The 18,756-nt window shown below is 50.0% G+C and overlaps 1 protein-coding gene across 11 annotated transcripts; it reads right to left on the bottom strand.

Moving 5' to 3' along the window:
* Positions 1-3,984: 3,984 nt before the first annotated feature.
* On the bottom strand, positions 3,985-17,227 carry ZNF692 (zinc finger protein 692). 11 transcript variants are annotated; one of them, XM_037068723.1, is made up of 12 exons: positions 17,012-17,213; positions 16,429-16,615; positions 16,137-16,168; positions 15,505-15,768; positions 14,928-15,025; positions 14,715-14,840; positions 14,209-14,430; positions 14,044-14,121; positions 13,865-13,943; positions 12,500-12,614; positions 10,105-10,204; positions 3,985-10,004 (listed from the first exon to the last, which is right to left on the bottom strand). In XM_037068723.1, exons 1-12 carry the CDS (start codon positions 17,195-17,197, stop codon positions 9,701-9,703), a joined length of 1,791 nt encoding a protein of 596 aa, XP_036924618.1. In that variant the 5' UTR covers positions 17,198-17,213; the 3' UTR covers positions 3,985-9,700. The 11 variants fall into 11 exon arrangements, with proteins under 11 accessions (XP_036924618.1, XP_036924619.1, XP_036924621.1 ...); XM_037068724.1 differs by having other exon boundaries at positions 14,928-14,985; positions 17,012-17,100; XM_037068729.1 differs by having other exon boundaries at positions 9,911-10,004; positions 10,096-10,169; positions 17,012-17,227.
* Positions 17,228-18,756: the final 1,529 nt, after the last annotated feature.

The following is an 18,756-nucleotide window of genomic DNA, read 5'->3' as shown; positions in this document are numbered from 1 at the left end:
CCCTTTTGGGTGGAGTTGTGTATGTTCTAGGACCCTGTGGGCCTCTCCAACAGACTTTCCTGTGAGACTGGGAGTTTCTCCTGCCACTGCAACCCCCCCCCCCCCACAGGTTTTTACAGTGAGAGGTTTTGATGCTTTATTTCCCGCTGCTGGAACCCTGGGTTGCACCACTTGTCTGGATGAGCAGTTGTTCTTTGTGGCTTATCTGCACATAAATGTAGGACCACCTGGTTTGCTAGCTGCTGCCTTGCTGTGTGTCCTCCCCACCCCAGCTTACCAGCTCTGCCCCTCCTATCAGTCTGGATGAATGTTTCTTCTTTAACTCCTTTATTATCAGACTTCCATGCAGTTTGATTTTCTGGCAGTTCTGTTTGTTTTTCTTTTTTAAATTGGTTGTTATCTTTCTTTTGGTTGTGCAAGGAAGTGAAGTGTTTCTACCTATGTCTCCATCTTGGCCCAACCTCCTGTTTCATCATTTTAAGCTCATTTTCTATATCTTGTTTTGTGAACCACTGAGTTCTAGATGTGATTTGGAACTTAATTTTTATCTAATGTAACTCTTTTTTTAAAGTTATTAAGGACTAAGAAACTTCATCACTGAGGATGAAGAAAAAGCTTGTATTTTAAGGAAAATGGATTTTTTTTAATTTTAAAATATTTTATTTATTTACTTCTGGAAAGAGGGGAGGCAAATGAAAAAGATATGGAGAGAAACATTGATGTGTGGTTGCTCATGTGGCCCCTACGGGGGCCTGGCCTGAAACCCAGGCATGTGCCCTGACTGGCCCTGACTGCCCTGACCGGCAGCCCTTTGGTTCACAGGCTGGCACTCAATCCACGGGGCCACACCAGCCAAGGTGAAAGTGGATCTTTAAATATATTCTCAACAAATATTCTGTTCTTATGCTATGCCAAGTTTATTTAGTTTACCTATATCTAGTTCATTACAGCTCTTCACAATTGTTTACCTGCATAAATGTAGAAATAAGTAGCAATCTCTGATGGAATCAGTGTCAGAGACCTTGAAGTTTGTAGGACACAGTAAGCAGCACAACAACCAGTAATTTAAAAAAATTTTTTTGATTTTTAGAGAGAGAGAAGTATCTATTTGTTGTTCCAGTTGTGTATGCATTATTGATTGATTCTTGTCTGTGTCCTGCCTGGGAATTGAACCTGCAGCCTTGGTATAGGGGGCCAAGTGCTCCTAACCAACTGAACTACCCAGTCTGGGCTCCAGTAATTTTGTTAAGAGTTTTGTTTAGATTAATGTAAAAGACATTTAATCCCTGTATCACATCCTTGAAATTAATGTATTATTGATGTCATTTGTAAGTCAGCCCTCTGTCATTTCCTGAAATCCATTTTGATATAGCACTTATGTTTGCATGTTTGCAACTTAAAATGAATAAAAATCCTTATTGCTTTAAAAAGGTAAAATCTACAATTCAGGATTTCATTAGGTCTATGTCTTTTTTCCTCTTATTATTCCAGATCCTTAGATTTGATTTTTCTGTACTTGGGAAATTGTATCCAATGACATCTGTGGACTCATTTGGAGAAGCACTGGAACTACCATTTTTATTGTGAATGTCAGTGATTTTCAACCAGTGCACTGTAAGAGTTTTTAAAACATGCAATAGCTATTTCAGTCAGGGACACTGACCTCTTTTCCCCTAGATTGTCAAATAAAAAAATGACAACAGCCAACACAATAGCCATCTGGTGTGAATGAATCAAAATCATACCTAATTTTTTTGTCAGCTCAGCAAAGAATATATTTTTTGGTGTGCTGCAGAATTTGAGTGGCTAGTTTACGTGGGCTGTAAGGAGAAAAAGGTTGAAAATCGCTGGAATACAGGACTGAGACTGGAATGCTTGGAGAACAAAAACTTTATTTGGTCATTAACTTGTGAGGAGCCCTGCTGGCAGGGCTGAGGTGAGGATTACATGAGGTAACAGGTTCCCTCTGGCCTCACTCTAGTGAGTTTCCTATGGAGATGTTTTGGGTAGGTGGTAGCACCTGTGAGAACACATGTCTGTGGCCCAGGGGTTGGGGGTGAGTAAGGGGAGAACCAGGGGGTGCAACCTACTGCAATGGAGGTGGTGCACTTGGCTCAGTGCAGTGTCCTCTCAGGTGGACAAAGGAGAAGCAGGGATTGGTTAAGCCTGGAAGGTAGACAGGGCCTTGGCTATGGAGGCAAGTGGGACCTAAGTGTCCCTCTGTTCCCTGTTAGCCCTGCCTCTTGCCAGAATAAACTAGCAGTTCTGCCTCTTTGCTGTAATTTAATTTAGAATGTCTCAGAATTCTCTGCTTGACAGTCACTTAGGTCTGTCCAGAAAGTCTCCAGCCAGGTACTATGAAAAATAAAGGCATTTATTAAAGATGATACAAGAAACATTGTACATAGGCCCTGGCTGGTGTAGCTCAGTGGATTGAGCATGGGTCTGCGAACCACACGACTGCGGTTCGAATCCCAGTCAGGGCACATGCCTGGGTTGCAGGCGAGTTCCCAGCAGGGGACTCACAAGAGGCAACCATACATTGATATTTCTCTCCTTCTCTCCTTCCATTCCCCTCTAAAGATAAAAAAGTAAAAATCTTAAAAAAACCACATTGTACATAGGACAATGATGCCTCAGTCCCCTTCAGAGTGGGCACCTTGAGACCTGACGCCATTCTCCTAATCGTCATCAGTTGCCCCATCATATTTTCCTGAATCTCATTAATAATCTTAAATCTCTTCCCTTACAAAGGTGATTTTAGTTTTGGGACAAGCCAGGATTCTCAGGGCACCAAATTGGGGCTATGGTTGGGCTGTGTCACCTGGGTGACTTGATGTTTTGCCAAAAAACTGTGCACAAGATGTGATGCATGAATGGATGCATTGTCATGAGCTGCCAATCACCAGTTGCCCCTAGCTGTGGCCTTCTGAATCATCCAAATAGTTTCCTTGGAGTAATGTTCAAGCTTAACGCAAAATTTTATGCAGATTTGTTGTTCTAATCACTCAGTCATTTTGAATGCAACAGCCACACAATACACATACTTACTCAACAGTGTCTACCACGCCCCCACTGACTAGTACAATGAAATCATCATTTACGCACGTGCATTCCAGGCCACTCTCCTTGGCTGCCAGGTTACATCAATTTTGCGCAAACTGTTCTCATTATATTAACAATGGCTGGAATTTTTCCAAACAGACCTCGTGTACTGATGATGTTAACAGCTGGGATATTAGCAGTGAGGGACACTGCATGGGTCACAGGGCACCACTGGTGCCATTTAGGGTCACTGGTCTCCTAAATGGCAGTACAGATGCCTGCTTTTGCAGGTGGACCTTCTGGAGGGGTAGCCAGGGCCCAGAGTCTTGGGAGATTAGAGGAATGACCCACTTCTCTAGTAACTGAGGCTGTAAGGGTTTGGGCAGTCAGTGACATCTTCCTGGCTAAACCTCCCAGGGACTGTAGCTGGGCCAACCTCCCTTTATATATTGTCCCAGAATTCATAAAGGTCATTTGGGCAAGCATTATCCAATAAAAAAAATAATGTGAGCCGCATTTATAACTTTCATTTTTCCATTTTTAAAATTTTACTTTTTAATTTAATCTTTATTGTATTTTTTCCATTACCATTTAGTCCCCTTGTACCCTCCTCCCCCCAGCAATCACCATCATTTTTCTTAAAAACGTGTTAAATTTAATATTTCATTTAACCTAGTGTCACAAATATTATTTCAACAAATAATTAACATTAACTATTTTACTATTTTGCATTCTATTTCTGTACTAAGTCTTTGAAATCAGGAGTGTGCTTGAGCCTTACAGCATATCTTAGTTTGGACCTTTCAAGGGCTCAGTTGCCACAGGTGGCTCCCGGCTGCAGCAGTGGACAACACAGCGGGGGCAGCCCTCAGCCCCAGCTCCTGCAGCCCAGGCCCCATTTCCCCACCTGGGGTCCAATGGAGGAATTGCAAAGTGACCTCTTTTCACCCCACCCAGAAGTGTGGGCCAGGCACAACAGATAACTGGGGAAGAATATTTTCGTATTGTCTCAGAAGGAAGACTAAGCTGTCTCACAGCAGATTGTTAGTACATGAACTGACGCCTAATTCCTACACTCTGGATTGGTAATGTGTGATCACTTAAGTATGTAGTGAGATGCCTGCACATCTATCAAGAAACAAAAATAAAGTGTTACCTAAAATTCAGTTTACCTTCAATCTCTGAATGTTAACTTTCTCCATTAGTTTATCTTACTCCTTAGTACTGGTATTTCATTGGTTATGTGTCTAGTGTTTGTAAGTATTTGTAAATAGTAAATGCCTGAAAGGAACTATGATACTTCAAAGTGTTGAACATTTAGGACTTTTCATCAATTTATATATGACTATCCCTTTCTTTCCCCTTTTCTAACCTTACCTTGTACTTATTTTTATTCAAGAAATTTGGTGATATAACATCAAAACTCAGTCAGGAAAACGGTGGCTAGAAATTGTTCTTTTTTTGGCACAGTAATATATATATATTTTTTCGTATTTCCTCTTAAGTACAAACCCTTCCTTTGTGTCCAGAGCAAGCTCCAGCATGGGGATGAGGTACAGAAGAGAAACTTGATGGGTGTACCTTACACTCAAGCCCAAGATCTGCACTGCCGACCAGGAGGGTCTTTCTTACTTGACTTCAGTAATGCGGGGGGATGGTGTTCTTGCTTATGGGCCATTTGTGTGTGCATGTCTGTGTGACTGTCTTACTTTTCTTGGGCATATACTCTGGGAGGCAGTGATTGGGGCATAAACATTGCTCTATTTGGCATTTGGGATCAAGCACTGACTCCTGAGGAAAGGTTTCATTCCGTGAGGTCAAACATTTCTTTGATTTGGCAACAAGCTAGAATCAGCAGCCCACATGTCTGGGCTGGAAGTTCCTTCTGGAAGAGCTGAGTGACCCTCTCCCCAGTGTACTCTGGCGTCTGCCGAGGGGCTCCTGTCCCAGTTTGTGGAGTTTAGTTAAAACTCATCCTCTTTGAATAAGATGTCTGGGATTTAAAATACTCCAGACCGCCCTCCCACACCCCACAAAGAGTGGGTCAGGGTAGCAAGAGTGTCATATATGAAACAGCATTAGCAGAATGTTGATAGATGCTGAAGGTGGTTGAGTGATTGGTGATACTATTCTTGTTTTATTGAAAAAGTCCACTAAAAAACTCCTTCCTCCAGGAAATACTTCCCACTTCTCTTCCCTCTGCTCAGTTTAAACCCATTGTCCCCCTTACTTCCACTCTGCAGGGCACAGCACGTCCTGCTCCAGAGACACCAGAAGAGAACTCCATAGGCCTTTCAGGCACAGTGCAGAGAGCAGAAGCTCCAGGGTCCATTCCTTGAGGTTTGTGGCTTTTGAAGCTTTTTCAATTGACCTCGTTGCCATCTGGAAGAGTTAGACTCTATGTACAGGGTGTTTTGACCAGAGCTCTGGATATTTGAGTTTACATCTGCTACTAAGAAAATGAGTTCTATTTTATTTGTTTTTTCTCCCTAATCTGTTGGGTGACATGGCCTATAACTGATAGGGACTCTATCTAATTTCCAGTGTCCCCCTGAACTGAGCTGGGTATAGATTCCGGAGCCTTGAGGGAGGCAGTCATTGGTTAGGCCAGCCAGGTGAGGACACAGCCTGGAGGGCACGGAAGCTGCTGTGCACAAAGGCTGACCCTGCTCCCAGGCAGCTGCCTGGACTGATTTATTAGGGTTTGGGGATACCACTTGACATAAAGGATAGCAGAGCAGATTTTTGTCTCCATAAAGGAGCTTCTCTATTATTCCAGATTCCCAGACCTCTGGAGCTGGGACAGTGAAGAAAGTCTGCAGAAAGTTCACAAACAACCTGGAAACCCTGAGAATCAGAAAGGATGCTCCTCCTTTTTCCCCAGCCTTCCTTAAAATGTAAAAAGCATCCCATGGATTAATGCCATCAACTTTTGATAATATTCTTTGTGTACTTTTCATGCTCTGCTTTCACCCCTTTCCTGGAGTTGCTTTCTCAAGGCTAGGCCAGGAAACTTCAGCTTGTGTACTGGTGTGGAGTGATTCAGTCACTGTGCGGAGCCATGGAACAGTATTTAGGGGCCTGTCAGAAGGGATGATACTCCCTTACCTGGCCCTCAGCCCTTCTGAGGCTTAATTCAGGATGCTGCTGTTGGGTGTGTTTATGCTCCCAGCCTAGGCGTGGTTGGAGTCATATTGGTGACTCAGAAAACCTGGGTCTCAGGAAGGTGTTGCTGTGGTCCAGGCCCAGGGCTCTTTTCATTGTTCCTGTTGTTTCCAAAAACATCTCCAAGCCAAGACGCCTGGTCTAGGCCAGAGCTCAGGCTGGGCACTCCTCCAACCTTCTAAGCCCTTCCTGCCCTTCCTGGTGGCACAAGGATCTCTCTCCCCACATTTCAAGGACTCCAGGGGCTTTGCCTTGTCTTAGAGAATGAAATTGGGGGACGATGTTGCTGAGGACAATACAGGCAATTGGGAATCTACTCACTCTTCTACCCACCAGGTTAGTGCTGCTGCAGTTGTTGGTGGGGCTCACAGTGACCTACTCTCTATGGGGTGAACCTGGCTGCAGCCCACCTCCAAACCGGCCACAGCACCTTCCAAGGAGAGAAAGAACCCTGAAATCCACAGGCTGGTTAGTCAGGCCTTAAGAACACTGAAAATAACTTACCACCTGAGGAGGTGGACCCTGCAGCTTGAATGCCTACCTTTCCAGCCCTCTGCAGGTTTGCTGCATCAGAAGAGGTGGTGGGCAGGCCGTACACAGGCAGTGAGTGTGGCAGGAGCTTCTGCTATAGTTCAGTGCCACTGCTGCTACCTGCACTGTGGCCAGTGCTGTGCCAGAGCCGCAGAACTTCAGGTGTGTCCATGCATCTAAACTGGCCAGACACTCTACATCTACAATGAAGGCAGCCAGAGCTTCCATGACAGCAGCCTCCTTGATATGCATCGAATCAGCAGCCTGCCTTTATTGCCCCTATAGTGCCTCTGGCTGCCTCCTTCCACACTGGCTGCTCTGGCTCTGCTGTTGTACCTTTGATTCGGGCATATGCCTGAGCATATCTTCCACTAGAGCTCGCTGCATTTCCACCAGCTGCAGGTGCACCTGTGGGATGTGCCCACAGGTGCTCCCTACCACTGAGGATAGTGTGGGGGTGGGGAGGGTGCCCTCTGCAGCAACACAGGGCTGCAAGAGTCACACACAGCATCCGTGAGGCCTGAAGCTCGTGACCCCACCCCCAGAAGTCATGCTGTCCAGACACACCCTTGTGTCATGAGATGAAAGAGCTTCTGCAAGAGCTCCATGCTAATGAGACACCTGCAAAGGCATTTGGGCAAGAAGCACTGCAGGTGCTCCACGTGTGACAAGGGCTTCTTGGAGAGTGCCATGTTGGTGCACCTGAAGCACACCAGGGAGAAACTCCATGTATTCGGAGACTGTGCACACTGCTTCAGTGAAAGCTCCACACAGGCACAGCCACTAGGGTGTGCAGCAACACACCTGTGCCATGTGCTGCAAGGGCTTTGGCCACCACTCTGTCCTGCTGGTGCACCAGCGCATATAGTCGAAAGGCCCTTTCAATGCCCCGAGTGTGGCTGCAGCTTCAGTGACTGCTGAGACCTCACCAAGCACCAGTGCATGCACGTGGGTGAGAAGCCCTACCACTATGAGTCGTGCAGCAAGCACTTCACGAGCATGTTCAACCTCAATGTGCACCAGCGCAACCATACGGGCCACGGGCCCCACAAGTACCCCCAGTGTGGCAAGGCCTTGAACATGGGCTCCAAGCTGATGCTGCACTGCAAGAGGCACCCAGACCAGCCAAAAGCACAATATGTTGAGTGTGGAAAATGTTTCAGCCACAGTTGGCTGTCACAGCACCAGCAGGCCCACACAGAAGCTCACGCTGCTTCTGCCACCACCCAAGATACCATAGCCGTGGCTCTCATCTTTGCTGCCCAAGTAGGACAGCAACAGCATGGACTTTTTGCTTTCCAGCTGAAGGAGCCTTGCTGAGAGGCTTCCCAGGACTGTGCCAAGTGTCAGTGACAAAACTGTATCTGTCACAGGGATGGCGGGCCAACTCACAAAGTGGGGTCTACACAAAGACCTTTACTCATCTCAGGCAGCAGCCCTTTCCCTGGCCCCCTGGCCCCCTGGCACGACCCTACACATACTTCCTGGTCAGCCCTTTTCTTGTACTCAGTCCTGTTCCTCTGGCGGGGTGGGGAGTGGGGGACAGGGTAGGGAGAATTGGTGTAGTCAGGACAAGCTCCCAGACCCACATGCTTGAGAGAGGCTAGGGATGGGAATCCCACAGTCCCTGTGCTTCCAGTGTTTTTTTGCAGTCTTCCCACTAGGGTTGTTTTCTTTGTCCCATCTTTTTCCAGCCTAAGTTCCCTTTACCTCTCCTGCCTGGGTACTTAAAAAAAACTTGGTATTAGAAAGGGAGAGACAAAAACATTGATTTGTTGTTCCACTTATCTATGCATTCATTGGTTGATTCTTTTATGTGCCCTGACCCCATACTGAATCCCTAACCTCGGTGTATTGGGACAAAGCTCTAACCAACTGAGCTACCTGACCAGGTCCCTTCCCGGGTACTTTTTATGTCCTGCCTCTACTGGTAATAATCACAGATGTGGCTATGGTCTCATCCTACCTGCCCATCTCTGCCTCATGGTTCCACTTGGCTGTTAGCCTTTCATTGCTTCCTCCCTGAGCTTCTGAGAGATTGAAAATTTGCAGGCAGAAACGGTGGAGAAGCTTGCTTCACCAAAGGATGCCTGTGCACCAGAAGCACCCAGCCTACTGCCTTGGACAGATGGCCCAAACTTGTGAAGGTAGGTAGGAGCCTTCAGAATGGCTACTCACCTGTCCCAGGGGACAGACTTAATGGTGTCCAGTGACTGTTAGGACAATATTCTCCAGCCGGGTGGGGAACATTAGCTATGGGAACCTGGGTCCCTAAAGCCTGCAACCGCCAAGTAGAATACCTGAAACAAGCTCAGAGCTCCACAGAAGCAACAGGACAGGATGGAAACTTCCTGAGCCAGCAGTTCAGTGCCACGGCTGGTAAAATTAAAGGTGTCTTGGTTCTGGATGCCAAGAGCCCCCTATTATCAAACCTGGGGCCACTGTCTGCAGACCTGAGTGACCGGAGAACCAAGCCCATCCGAAGTTTCCAAGGCAGCTCAGCAATGCTGCATACAGCCCCGATTTTGTGCTGGAAAGAGAATTTTTGGGCCTGCACATTTGCTTCTCCAGGTTAATGGACAGGATGTAGACCAGGGTCACATACCTGTGTACCTGGTCATCCAAACCTCTGGCATGACCCAGTGCTTCCCTTACTCTCAGGGCCTGCCCTGCTCCAGTGCAAGAGTGGGTGTGATGCTCCACCGGAAAGGGCAGCAGTGCCCAAACAAATTGGGACAGCTGGGTCCTTGAGGTGCAGGCCTGCAGAGAAGAACAGGGCTCATACCTATGCCTCAGGTGTGAAAACACTCTGCCCAAACATGTCCATGTAAAAACACTGGGTTTATTCTGTCCTGTAGGAAGACTACTATAGCCTGGCTGTGCTGGAATCCAGTCCTGCCCTTCTTCCCTAGTTTCCAGGGACCAGGCATCTGGCCTTTCTCCTCTTCAGTCCCTGTGGTCACTGCTTAGGAAGCAGGGTCAGAGCCTGCAGAATCTGAGGGGGCCTGCACTCATCCCTGGACCCCAGGAGTGTAGGGACAGAGATGCTAGGACAGGGCTCCACCTGGCCAAGTTGCTCTGATGTGGCCAGGAGCATGGCTGGGTGGCTTTTACTGCAGTGAGCTGCAACGCTGTCTGGTTTCTCAAAGCGCTTGCCACAGACCTCACAGGGGAAGCGCAGGGTGGCTGCCGTCTCTGCGTGCTTGCGCCGGTGCCAGTTCAGGGAGGCCTTCTGGCGGCAAGTGAACCCGCAGATTTCACACCTGAGCCAGGGCCAGCAGAGAGAAGTTAGGGGCCTCAGCCCAGTTGCCTCAGTGTCCTCCTGCCAGCGCCCTCCTCCAACACCCAACCCACCACACTCACTGCAGGGGTTTCTCTCCAGTGTGGATACGCTGATGAATGACCAGGTTGCTGCTGGTGCGGAAAGACCGGGCGCAGAATTCACAGATGTAGTCCCGAGTGTCTGTGGGGGCATGGGGACACCCCAGCATCCATCCCCAGGTTGTGGCCCCTTTTTGGCCCACGCACCAGCCCCCACAGGAGTACTGTCCCTTTTAGCCTGCACATCACATCCACCCTGGCCATCAATAGTGCCTTGTGACTGTTGGCAGCAATCCCCTCCTTTTTTCCCCCCTAAAATCTGCCCTCCCTGCCACCTTCAAGCAGCTGAAGGTGGCCCTTAGACCTCCGTACACACTGCCATCAGATCACACTCACACACTCACACACACACACACCCCCAGCGTTTGCCCCCATCACTCTCCTGTGCTCCATGTAATACTGGCTCTAGGTCTTCTCGCCAGCCACTTCTGCAGTCAGTTTGCATCCTGCTTGGCCAGGGCTCTCATCTCTGTTTCCTGACCTTCACTGACCTGGCCCTCAGCCCTCCTTAACCATCACTCCAAAGACATGCCCCATCACCACAATTTCACCATTTGAGTTCCAGCCAGAGAACTGGCTACAGTACTCTATCTTATCCCACTATGATAATCCCATGACTCCAGGCTGAAGTGCAGAGCCCAGTGCTTTCCCTCGGCCTCCTGCCCCTTCTTGCCCAATGCTGTTTCTAGGGTGGCTGTGTAACCTTCCTTCATTCACACCAACTCACTACTCCCTTTCTCCCTCAGCTATACCTGTTAGGTTAAAACCAATGGAGGATAAACACTACCCTTGACCTGCTCCAGGCTCGCACAGGAGGGGCAGAAACATCTCTCCCCCAGCCTCTCCTCTTATCCACCAGAAGACTCAAGGGCCTGTGCGTGCCTATGCACTTCCCCAGTCAGCTTAAGCTCCCCTCTCTGGAGTCCACTTCCTCTCCAGCAGCCCCATTTGGCACTGAACTCATTGTTTAAGGTCACCAAGAGTGACTTTCCCCAGAGGATGCTCAAATCCTGCCCCAAATCCACCTCATATGTGACTACTGCCCACTCCTCTGCAGCTGCCCTCCAAGTGGGCCCAAGACACTCCCTCACCAACCAGAGGTTGCCCACCTGAGTCAGCAAGTCTCTCCTCTCTGGGGCATCAGTCCCGCCTCCGTGCCCCAAGCTCATAGACCTCTTAACCAAGGCCCCAACTCTCTGCTTGTTTTCCCAGCCAAACCCAAAGAGGTATCCATACTCACTGTCTCCACTTTCTTAGCTTCATCCTGCCTGGAACCCACTCCATTCTGGCTGTCATCTCTTGTCATGCACCATCTGGTCAGTGATGGCTTCCCACTACCATGTTTATTAGCCTGTCCTCAGCCTCTTAGCCCTGTGGCACAGGCATAACTCCCTTCCCCTTTCCAGCACTGTGTCCACTTGGTCCTTAGATACCAGTTTCCTCACCTGCCTTCTGGAACCTCCACAGCTGCCTTTCCCACCTGCCATCCCAAACCTCTTCACCCAGACTCACTCCTTCCATTCAGTGCCACCCACAGCTCCAAAACTCCATCCATGTGCTCAGGACAAACACATTTTTTCCTGCTCATTTCCCCTGAACTCCAGATTCACATCTTCGGGAATACCTAATTAGCATGCCCCAAATAAAATGTCTCCTTCCTGAAGTGCATGTCTCTGTCTCAAGAAACCACACAACCTTCTATCCAGTTGTTCAGACTGAAGTCATCCAAATCACCCCCAACTCCTCCATGCTCATCCCTCTGGTGGCCAATTTGCCCTTCCCATGGTAGCCCTTCTGGTTCTACTGTCATGCTCTCAACAGCCTCTAGACCGACATCACTGTACACTGCATGTCCTTAAAGTGCCCTCCTCCACACGACAGCCACAGCTGTCCTTTCAAAGTCAGCTGTATTCTTTCACTGCTCCAGATCCTGAGATAAAGCCCATCTCATTTAGCCAGGAGACAAGCCATCCTCATGGGAGTCTTGGGACCCTCACCACCTAGCTGTCCTCTCTTCCTTCTCATGTGCTGCCCATAGAGGTGGATGAGTCTCCATTTCTCCCTTCACTGAGGTCTTTGCTCAAAGAACCTCCCTTTCTACAAGAGCAACTCCTCCTCCATGCTCTCCTTGCTTCTGTGCTTTCACACATCTTTCACACTCTACCTGAGTGGACATCTAATGAGGTGAGGACTGCCTGCTTTGTTCACTGAGGTGTCCCAGCACCTACAGTCTCAGGCACACATATGCCCAACACACTGGGAAGTGTACGAAAGTCACCTAGAGAGGACGTGATGGGAACTGCAGATAGCTGACTGGCCCCACAGGGGAAGTGAAGGGGCCCACAGGGGGAAGCAAGGAGGCATTCCCTCCACTGACCACTGTGCAGCTTCACATGTTCCTTCAGGTGTTTCTTGAAGTTGAAGGACTTTCCGCAGGCTGGCTCTGGGCAGGAGAAGGACTTCTGGTGGATGTGCTGGTACTTCTTGTGGTGCTACGGAAGGAAGGGGGTGCTCTCCTCAGGGAGACCCCAGAGCTGACCCAGCAGGCAGGCTCCTCTATCTGCCCCAAACCATCACCACCAGGTCCTATCATCTACGTGTCATTATCTCCACCCAACCCCATCCTGACCACAAAATGCCCTCATCCTACTGTACCCTTGATTTGTATGATCTCATCTCCTTGCCATCACCTCCGCTTGCAAAGCCCAGTTCTCTAACTATGAATGTGCTGTCTGCAGGGGATAGGACACCTTGTGGTGGGCATGATTATCTTCTTCCCTATCCATACTGAAGTATATCATCACCCAGATGACCTACTTTTTAGTAATAGATCACCCCAGATATATATTAGACAGTTTTCTCCAACATCTGCATTGGATATACACATGCACTCTTAACCTGGAACATTCTTAAGGGTATCATGTTTTTCAGCCTTGACTCTCTGAGTACTTCTGGGATATAGTTCTTTTCTTATGTGGCCCAGGTTCACATCCTACCTCATTAAATCACATGGGCTTCCCCTTCCAAAATCCCACTTTCCATAATTAAATTGCTGCTAAGTGTGCTTATCTCCTCCTTGAACAGCTTGGGTGTATCTGACCAGTCCTACTGAAAGTCTAAAGCCTGGAGCTTTGCTGCCACATGGGGATTATCTCCCTCTACTCCCTCCTGGTATGCCTTTGACTCACCAACCCTGGATGGGCCCTCCTCAGCACCCAGACCTGCCCTGAGGGCTCAGGCTGAGTGTGGGGGTGGGCCCTGCCCTTTCTGTGCCTTGAACTTCTCCTGCAGTGAAGATGGAGACAAACTCAGGGATCCCCAGCATTATTAATACACTCTAACTGAGGAGCCTTGGACAGTGCTTAACCTTCTGTACCCTGGTTTCCTCATTTGCAAAATGGCAACACTATCAGCGCCTCCTCCCTGGAGTGTGGCGAAGATCAACGGGTCAAATGACTACAACAGCCGCTATTACCCAGAGAACCCGAGGATGCCACCATCATTTCCTGTGATCCCCAGAGGCCATGAAACAAGCAGTAGTGGGCAGTGGTTGTGCGCCCAAGGTTGGGTTTTCTGCTCTCCCTTACCAGTACTTGGTTTAGTGATTACTAACTGCAGGTAAGCTCTGCACACCACCCCAACCCTTCTCTTTCAGATTCCCCCAAATCCCAGGCTCCTTCCCCTCAGCTTCTTCTCCACTTGAAGCCACACAGAACTCAACCTGTGCCCCTCACATCCTCACATTCAAATATTGCCGGTTGGAGAAGATCCTTCCACAGCCAGGGAAGTCACAAGGCAGCAGCTCTTTTTTGGCAGCTTTCCTGTGGGTGAGAATAGGGAGAAGTATGAAGACTCCTACAGACTCTCCTCAGCCTCCCTCCCTCCTCTTAGGCCCTCTCAGAGCCCCTCCCTCAGTCTTACCGAATTCTCTTGGGGCCGATCTGTGTACTGTCCTTGTCCCAGGCTACAACCAGAGAAGACTGGGCCTGACTCCCAGGGCTGTGAGCAGCAAAGAAGGAGCAGAGGGCCTCGAAGGAGGGCCATGGCCCAGGATACCCCTGCCCTCTGTCTCAGCCATCAGGTTACCTGGCCAGGGGCTCAGATTGCTGGGCCGCTTGAGGGATTCGATTGAACTCCAGTTCTACCCCACCTTCCACAGGCAGAGAAGCTCCAGGACTCACTGCGGGTGCTGATGAGGGTGGCCCAGCCAGAGAAGTGGGGGCAGCTGCAGGGGCCAAGGCTATCTCTCCCTCCTTAAGTGCATGGGTAACAGGGGAAGGAGGCAGTCTGGGGCCATCTGGCTCACAGCTGAAACAATGAAAAGGAGGACATTAGCTCCCTGGGCCCTCAGCCAGCACCAGCCCCTAAATCACAAAGATCCCAAACTCAGAACAACCTTACCCAGGCCTCCACTCACATCTGTGTTCAGACTTTATTCTCCCACAGAGCCTAACTTCACCCCTTCCCACCCAATTCCAATCCTCCAGTTCTTTCTGCCTTCCCCACCAATAAGCCCTTTCCTCAAGTCTGCATCTCTGGCCTTCTGCCTTGCCCTTCTGCTATGCTCAGTGTTTCCCTCAGCCCCAACTTGCTTGTCTGAGGAAGAGCTATAGGTCCATGGGCTGGCATCACTGAGCATTTCCTCTTCACTCTCATCTTCATCACCCCCCTTGTCTTCTCCTGGGGGTAGAAAGAACTCTGGTGGGGGTCGCATTCCCCTGCAGAAGCAAAGAAGGCAAGCCTGTGGTTCTGATCCTTCATCACCATTGCTCACTGGTCTAGTCTGTCCATCCCCCCAACCTCACCTGAGCACCCTTGCTTCCTGAGTTCTCAGATTCCTCTTCTCGTGCTCAGATTCCAAATCTGTTGGCATAGGTGGGGTCAAAGTGGAAGAAACGTTGGGCTGGAGGGATGAGAGCAGGTAGCCTCTATGGTCTGAATTCATGGGAGGACTCTTAGGAAGGAGGAGGAGAAAGGGGCAAAAACTACTACATGGGAAAGGGTGTTTTATTTTAAAGATGATACATTCAAATGGTTCAAAAAATTACAAGTATAAAAAAGTACAATATGAAAAGTCTCCTTTCCAATACTGCCCGCCACTAGCCTACCGCTTCCCACAGGCAACCTGGTTCCAATTTGCCCTCCCAGAGATATTTCATTCATTCCAAAGTACTTCCTCCCCTTATTTTCCCACCAATATACATACCATGCATCCTATTCTGTATTTCTTTTTATACCTAAAATATATATTTGAGGATATATTCCCTTGACAGCATAGTTTTTTCACTGAGAAAGGCTCAGTTTTAAAGAATAGGGTTTTGAGCTCTAGGGATGAAAACCTCTTCCTTCCTATTCTCTACAACTCTTCTTTCCCAGGCCTACCTGTAGGCTCCTGCCCACCCCTGGCCTCTGGGTACCAGGTTCTCTGGGAAGTACTTGGAAGGAGGGCTGGCTTGGACTCCGCTGGAGGTGTGGGGCCTGAAGAGGGGCCCCAGGAGAAGGTGTGGCCCGCTGAACACTCCCACACAAGCCCACCATCTCGGCCCCCAGGCCCCCGCAACCCAGGCACCAGGCTGCACTCTTGGCTGTGGGCATGAGATAGGAGAACCAGATATTGCAGACCCTTGGGGGGCAAAGGCTTGGGACCTAAAAGGGTGAAGGTGACAGTCAGGGCAAGCTGGATTGCCCCCTACTCTCACCCTTGAGAGCCATACCCAGACCCCTACCTTGTCTCCCAACGCCCCTGGGCAACCCTGGTCCTGAGTCCAGTTTACCATTCTTCAGAGCCTTGACTCTCAGGTCCTGAGCAAATCCTTCCTTCCCCACAGGCTGCTAGCATCTAACTGCTTGGGGTCCCCAACTCCTCTCTTCTTCCCAAACTGGCTCAGGGTTCCCTCTGATCCAACCCTTTTACAGAGGGCGTTCCTGGATCACACCAATCGCTGTTGCCCCTCTTCCCTCTGTGGCTCCTGAGCCCCGCTCCCCCCCCCCCCCCGCAGCCATTGCCTACCCACCTGCACAGAGCACACAGCCTGAAGAAGTGTACCTGCCAGAGGGACAAGAGGCAGGTCAGGTCGCGCCACAGCCTGACAAGTGCTTCCAACTATAGGCACTCACACAGTTAAGGGGCAAGTCCTATAGGACCCCCATATTCGCTGGGGGGCCAAGAGGGGTGCGGCAGGCCCCTGGCAGGCCCCGAATCTAACAGGCTATACTGCTGAAGTGAGAAATGGGCCAGTAAAAAGGGGCCGGCACTTTGATGGGGGGCGCTGGGTGCCCCATCCCCACCCCCGGTCCGGCCCTAACCGGTCAAGCAGGAACTTGGCGAGCTGCGAGTGCAGGGAGAATCCCAGCCGCTCCTTGAGGAGGCACCACTGTTCCATGTGGCCGCCCAGGCGGATACGACACTTGCTGCGGCGCGCGTCCAGCTGCCGCCGCTTCTCCCGCCGCCTGTGCGATGCGTCTGCGGTAGAGGCAGCCATGGGCCCGGGGCCTGCAGCACAGAGGACGCGAAAGAGCGGACCGGTCTCGCCGGACCACCCCTGCGGTCTCAGCGGGGGGATGGGCAGGACCGAACCGTTGCCATAGCACTCGCTGTGGACGATGGGAAGTACCCGGCCACCGAGGGGCGGTAGCGGCAGGCTGGGGCTAGAGACTTCCTTGGGGAACTCCTCCCGGACGGGGAACGGGGTAGGGAACGACTCCAACTGCAGGATGCGTAATCCGCGCTGCGGGCGTTCTGCAGTTGGGTCGCAGTAGCCGGACCGGGGGTCTGCAGGGCACCCCAGCCTGGTCTCGGGCTGCAGCAAGTAATGCGTGCAAGGCGTGGACCGAGCACTGCTAAGGCCGCCCGCGGACCGCCCGGAGCGCCCGCCGGGCTTGGCCTTACCTGCGCCCCCGGCGCCGCCACGCCCAGAGGAGAGAGGCGGGGAAGACCGGGCCCACCTTCCGGCGCCGCGGCCGTTGCTCCTTTAAGAGCAACCTCCGTCGCCCTCGGCCGGGGACCGGGCTCTGCGCTGAAGGAAGAAACCTGGGAGAGGGAGGAGATGTGGGGCGCGCCTGCGCACTGCCGCATCGCGTAACGCCTGATGGGATCTGTGGTTCTCGCACAATTCGGGTGCGGTGCGGAGTGGGGTGGTACGATGAGTGGCAGGAGTAGGGCGTCTGTCGCTTTTGTGGCACGCGCCCGGTGACGAGAGGCTTGAGGAAACAGCGCGCGGCCCCGACCCTCCAGTGGGCCGAGGAGTGCTGCCTCCCCATTTCTACTTCCGCTTCAATTCTGAGTCCGCGTTGACACCAACAAGCACGTGCCGCAGAACAGCCGCCTTCAAAAGCGACTAGAACCCACTCTGCACCCCAAGGCTGCTTGCCTGACAGCGCACTCCTTTTGTGGAACAAGGGTTCTCAGAAGAGTTGCGTAGATTCGCTACGGATTTTTCTTCACTTGCCAGTCTTTATGCAGTAGATAGACTAAAGGAGCTTTCCTTGCCACCAGACCACTGGAATGTGCTTCGCAAGGCCACTTGTGGTGACCGCGTTGCCAAATGCAGTGGCCAGTTCTCTACCTCTCCACCCTTAGAGCAACATGTAAAATGTAGATCTTTCCCTCCACAGCCCACTCCCCTCGCTTATGTGACTCCATACTCTCCTGCCATTCTCCCTTCTGTTTGGCTCCTCCTTTCTTTTGTTGGACCCTTCTCTACTGTCCCACTGAAACATAGACTGAATTATGAACTTAGCAGTGATATATGCTACTTGATATTTTCTCAAACACGACTATTAATAATTTTTCATCCCCTTCTATCTCAGTAATATTGCCATCGGCCACGCACTTGCACAGAACAAAAACCTGGGAATCATCCTGGGCTCTTCTATGGTATCAATACCATATATACATCAGCTAGTGCTGTGGATACTATCTCCAAAAACAGATCTTGAATCCAATCATTTCTGGCCCTTTCTGCTGCTAAAAACCCTACTCCAAGCCACCCATATGTATTTTTTGTGGTTGCTGTTATCACCACACACTTGGTGGCTGAAAGCAGAAAAGTTTTTCACAGTTCTAGAAGCCAGAAATTTTAGTATAAGGGAAATCTTTTCTTGTGGCCATCCTTCTGTGACTTGTGGCCACATTACTGAATCATTGTTTCCCAGGTCATAGTCAACAGTGAGGAATTGTAATCCACCCACCATTCTTTTTACATTGTTTCTGTCTATGCTGACTCAAGCAAATATATAGCTTGTAGATAAACAACATGTTTCTATATAATAGGAACTAACTAAAAGATACAGACTCTGACCTTCATCTGAGAGATTTGCTGACCTTCAACTATAGAGTGGGGATGACAGAACCAAGATGATGAAAACAGAGATGACACACACTAGACCATTGCTTGACCAATTTTGAGGTCTTTATTGGAATGGACTTTTCTGGTCTGCATGTGGAGAACTTTTTAACCACCTCCCCTTGCTCTCTTTGTTTGGCTTTCCCTCTCCCTTCTTATAAACACCTTTGCTTGCACTGATATGTGAGGACAGACAAGAGGTCCTCATCTTCTCAGAATGCTGATATCTGAATAAATCACTTTCCTTTTCACCAGCACCTGTCTCATGAGTTTGGCTTCTGTTATGGCA

Source organism: Sturnira hondurensis, unplaced genomic scaffold, assembly GCF_014824575.4.
Source record: "Sturnira hondurensis isolate 20B ecotype Veracruz unplaced genomic scaffold, ASM1482457v3 Scaffold0018097, whole genome shotgun sequence".
Taxonomy (NCBI): Eukaryota; Metazoa; Chordata; class Mammalia; order Chiroptera; family Phyllostomidae; genus Sturnira; species Sturnira hondurensis.
Note: the sequence above shows the minus strand (reverse complement) of the source record. Positions and strands in the feature narration are given on the sequence as shown.

What these genes read in the sequence shown, in the direction of transcription:
- ZNF692 (XM_037068723.1), bottom strand. Translation starts at nt 17,197, where the DNA reads ATGCGGCAGTGCGCAGGCGCGCCCCACATCTCCTCCCTCTCCCAGGTT. An exon ending in GCCAAGTTCCTGCTTGACCG is followed by an intron (nt 16,169 to 16,428) that starts GTTAGGGCCGGA and finishes TCCCTCTGGCAG; the next exon opens with GTACACTTCTTCAGGCTGTG. An exon ending in CAGGAAGCAAGGGTGCTCAG is followed by an intron (nt 14,841 to 14,927) that starts GTGAGGTTGGGG and finishes TTGCTTCTGCAG; the next exon opens with GGGAATGCGACCCCCACCAG.